At 41.7% G+C, this 4852-nt stretch overlaps 1 protein-coding gene across 1 annotated transcript; it reads right to left on the bottom strand.

The window, feature by feature from the left end:
* Positions 1-777: 777 nt before the first annotated feature.
* On the bottom strand, positions 778-3039 carry LOC149266873 (uncharacterized). Its single transcript, XM_089409432.1, has 2 exons — positions 2139-3039; positions 778-1340 (listed from the first exon to the last, which is right to left on the bottom strand). The coding sequence occupies exons 1-2, from the start codon at positions 3037-3039 to the stop codon at positions 778-780; spliced, it is 1464 nt and encodes a 487-aa protein (XP_089265558.1).
* Between the last annotated feature and the right edge of the window lie 1813 nt (positions 3040-4852).

The following is a 4852-nucleotide window of genomic DNA, read 5'->3' as shown; positions in this document are numbered from 1 at the left end:
CTGATCACATGTTTAGGGTCATGAACCTTTTTTTTTAACACGGAGACATGAAAGACATTGTGGACTCGTATATGACTTGGCAAAGCGAGCTGGTAAGCTACCAGTCCAATTCTTGCTAAGACCTGGAATGGTCCACAATATCGAGGTGCCAACTTAGCGCACCCACTCCATTGTAATGTGCCATTTTCGCTCAAATTGTCACATACACATGATCACCAACTTGATACTCCTTAAACCTCCTTTTCTGGTCAGCAAAGTTCTTTTGCCTATCATGCATTGCCTTTAGATTGGAATGTATCTTTTTAACCAGTTCCTCCATCTCCTTAAGCATTTCAGGACCTAACATCAATCTATCTTCCGGTCCACCCCAGCTCGAGGGGGTGCGGCACTTTCACCCATACAATACTTCAAAAGGGCTCATTTGCAATGATGTGTGGTAGCCATTATTGTATGCGAACTCAACCAAGTGCAGGTAGTCCTCCCACTTGGTTGGTTGCTGCATCACAAATGCCCTTAACATGTCTTCCACCACCTGGTTCACCCATTTGGTTTGTCCATCAGTCTGGGGGTGATACATTGTACTGAAATTCAGCTGTGTCCCTAATTCTGCAAATAATGTTTTCCAAAAGATTGATGTGAATTTCACATCACGGTCCGAAATTATTGTCCTTGGTAGCCCATGCAATCTAAATACGTTTTGCAGAAAAATATGGGCAATCTTTATAGCTCTATAGGTGGATTTCACAGGTATAAAATGTGCTGCTTTACTCAATTTGTCTACCACCACCATAATGGAATCGTTATTCTTCCTTGTCTTTCCTTGTAATACAGCATTCTAGCAGCATCCACAGTATAATCCTGCTGGTTTTCTTTCTTGGTGGGGTGTTGTACTTGCTGCCTTATTTGCTGATATACCATATCTTGCTCTGCTGCCCTTTGAATCATCTCTGCAAAGGGACTTTTCCATTCGCTGGATGAAATCTCATATAAACTTTGTAACTTCCGACTTAAAGTGTCTGCCATCCAGTTCTCTTTCCCTTTCAAATGTTTGATCTCAAAATCAAAACCACCTAGAAAATCCACCCATTGTGCTTGCCTAGCATTTAAGGTGGGCTGGCTAAAATAATTGGTTAGACTGTGGTGGTTTGTCAATAGTAAAAATTTCCTTCCCATAAGATAATGTCGCCACATTTTGAAGGCGTGAATGATGGCTACCAATTCCAAATCATAAGCAGAATATTTCTGCTCATGTTCTTTCAGTTTCCTGGACTCGTAAGCAATTACCTTCCCTTCTTGCATCAACACACCTTCTACACCTTCTTTGCTTGTGTCAGTGCACACTGCATAATCTTTGTTAGGATTAGTTATGCTTAGAATGGGTGCGGTGGTGAGCAGACGCTTAAGCTACTCAAAACTTTTTTGGCATTCTGGGGTCCATCTAAAGGCTCTTCCTTTTTTCTGTAAGGAAGTGATAGGATACGCTACTCTTGAGAATCCTTCTACAAATCATCTGTAATAACCAACTAACCCCATGAATGATTTGATGTCTACCACATCTTTAGGTACTGGCCACTCCATTATTGTCCTTATCTTTTTAGGATCCACCGTGATCCCTTCTTTTGTGATTATATGCCCCAAATATTGTATTTCTTCCTTAAAGAAGTTGCAGTTGCTGAACTTGGCATATAACTGGTGTTCTCGGAGGGTTTGCAGCACCAATCGGAGGTGCTCCTTGTGCTGTTCCATAGTTCGAGAAAATATCAATATATCATCAATAAAAATCAACACGACTCTATCCAAATATTGATGAAATATGTTGTTCATTAAGCACATAAAAGTCGCGGGGGTGTTGGTTAACCCAAAGGGTAGCACCACAAACTCGTAATGTCCATACCTTGTTCTAAAAGCTGTTTTAGCTATGTCTTCTTCCTTAATCCTGATTTGGTGATACCCTGATCGCAAATCGATCTTGGAAAATACTGTTGCACCTTTCACTTGATCGAAAAGTTCATCAATCTGGGGTAGAGGATACTTATTTTTGATTGTCAATTTATTCAACTGACGATAATCTATGCACATGCGAAGGGTCCCGTCCTTTTTCTTAACAAACAATACCAGAGCTCCCCAGGGTGACACACTGGGGCGAATGTAGGATTTGTCTAGCAGTTCCTGTAACTGCATTTTCAATTCTGTCAACTCGGGTGTGCTCATTCTGTAAGGTGCTCGGGATACCGGGGCTGCCCCTGGCATTAATTCGATAGTAAAGTCTATGTCCCTTTTAGGTGGCAGCCCGGGAATCTCTTCCGGAAACACATCAGCAAATTCTTGAATTACTAGGATGTTTTCCAATAGGGTTGTTTTATTTTTCGAGTCAGCATAACCCACCTGGATGGCATAAATCTGACACCCCTTTCTAATGCATTTCGCTAGCTGAGAGGCGGTTATTGGCTGAATCTGCACTGGTCGCTTAATCCCCTGCATCTCTTGCCTTGCTCCAAGCTCATCCTTGTAATAGATAGTCTTTGTTTTACAGTTGACTATGGACCAGTGTTTTTCTAACCAGTCCATACCAATTAAGACATCATATGAGCCAAGAGGAAGCACATTTAAATATGCCTTCACTGGCTGTCCTGCTATATTTAAGGGGCAGTTATTGACCTTGGCAATTACTCGTCTTTTTGCCCCTGTAGCCAACTGTACTAACCATGGGTTTTTAAATTTAACAAGTTGCAATTTACAATGCTCCACAATCCTAGGACTAATATAGCTTAATGTGGCTCCAGGGTCAATTAAAACAGTTATAGTAAGGTATGAAATTTTACCTTCGAATTCCACCATGGTCAGCTGGTACTCCGCCTGACGATCTTCTAGGGCCGCATTAATTCTTGGTAGACTACGTCCTACATCACCAACTGTAGATGCTTCATGGATTTGGGAAACCTTTTCAGTTCCTTTCCGCTGCAGGAAGTTTTTAATGTAATGAGGCCCACCGCAGCCCCAACATTGCACCGAAGGTCTTGCTGTCCCTTCACTATCCATCTTACCCTACTGTTCACTGATTCTGGATTCATTAGCAGGCTTTGATCTAAGCGAATTCTTCTGTAAATTCCTGTTGTTTTGTCCCTTGGTGAAACTCTTGTTACCACTACCACGATTCCCTTTATTATTTACAGTCATCTTGCTACTTCTCTTATCATTCCATTTCTTACCCGGGATTTCTCCCTTTTGTTTACTTTGCTGGTAACAAATTTTGGCTTTACGTATTACTTCATCCATGGTCTTTGGATTGTCAAACTCGATTCTTTCCCTCATTCTCAAAGGTAAACTACTGATGAACCTCTGTACTTTTTCCTTTTCCTCTCGAATATAAGGCACGTAACACAGTAATGAAGTAAGGTGAGTAATAAATTCATCCATGGTTTATTGTCCCAACCGCAAGTCATGGAATTCCCTAGCCTTCTCGTCATAGAAACGCTCAGTCAAGTATCTTTCCTTAAAGTACCTCTGAAATTTTTCCCAAGTAATATTCTGTTCGATTGCTCCTCTTACAATTTTAACTTCTTCCCACCACAAAGTGGCTTTTCCCTGCAATTGGAAAATGGCGAACCGTGCTTTCAGGTTGTGGTCATACTCATATAGCTGGAAATATTTGTTCATATTAATCAACCATGCCTCAGTGGCTTCCTCCACTTCCCCATCAAAGTGTGGTGGTTTGATCTTGCGAAATTCCCCTTGCAACTCTATCCATTGCCTTTTCGAGGTGTGCTACTCGGAAGCATTATCAAATCGTTCCTCCTCCCTTCCTTCTGTCCCCTCAGGTCCTGTATGGTGATTTCGCTCCTCAGACTCCCTTTGTTGCTCAGCACTGGGATTTAGTGCTTGCTGGTTTTGCTTGTCAGATAGGCTTTTTATAATCCTTTCCTGCTCCAGAGTAAACCTTGCGTTATCTTCTCGTAGACGGGCCATTTCATTTTTCAACTCCTGCACAGTCTCAAGTATTGCAAGGTTCGTATTGTGAGCCTCTTCTCCAAGCTGTACCCATAATTCTAGGTTATTTTCAGGACCTGTTACAGGCCCCTGACCCATTGTAAACCTACGTGAGACACTGTATGCTCTTCTCATTTTGGTAGTCTTCTGTTTTCCTATACTTAACCTAAGGAAAGTGACAGAAGTGTTATAGACATATTTGGGCATTGCAACCCCAATCACATATGTCCATAAACCAAGGGCTTCTAAGTCCCTAAAAGTGTTGTTTCATACCCTAAAGGAGCAAGGTTAGTTGATTACATCATCTCCCAGAAGTTTTCCATGAAAAACTGCTCAAAACTGGTCAAAACTGGATCGTCTCACTTGCTCCATGATCAGGGTGCGATGCATCTCACCTACTACACATGGGAGGTGTGATGCATACTGAAAATTCCATCTATAGGGTGCGATGAGCGAGAATAGACAAGTGGCAGAGATAGTTTGCTAAGTGGATGATCAAGGAATCTTCTAGAAACTTCTCATATGACACTTGCCTCTCAGAATTCGCCCAGGGATGAGTAAGAGCTCAATGAAATCTCCAAGTGGAACCAACAACTATCAGTGGAATGACACTAATCAAAAACCCAGAGCTGACTCACACCTCTGCAAATATCTATATATGGATCCCTCATCCCAAAGATCTAGAGGTTGGAATTTGGTAATTTGCAAATAGGTGTTGCTAGTTTCTCTTTGAAGACATTGTTGGGTGATCTTGCTTTGTATGAGGTGAAGAGGGCTTTCAAGCTAGGAGGATGGCACTGGGTCAGACCAAGTGGTTGTAATCCTCTCTTCTACGACTTTTACTAATAAAGCTATTTGAGTTTTC

Source organism: Pinus tabuliformis, chromosome 6 (assembly GCF_031772625.1).
Source record: "Pinus tabuliformis cultivar Carrire ecotype Pingquan chromosome 6, CPIR1, whole genome shotgun sequence".
In the NCBI taxonomy this organism is placed as follows: Eukaryota; Viridiplantae; Streptophyta; class Pinopsida; order Pinales; family Pinaceae; genus Pinus; species Pinus tabuliformis.
This window is presented reverse-complemented; position numbering and strand designations above follow the sequence as displayed.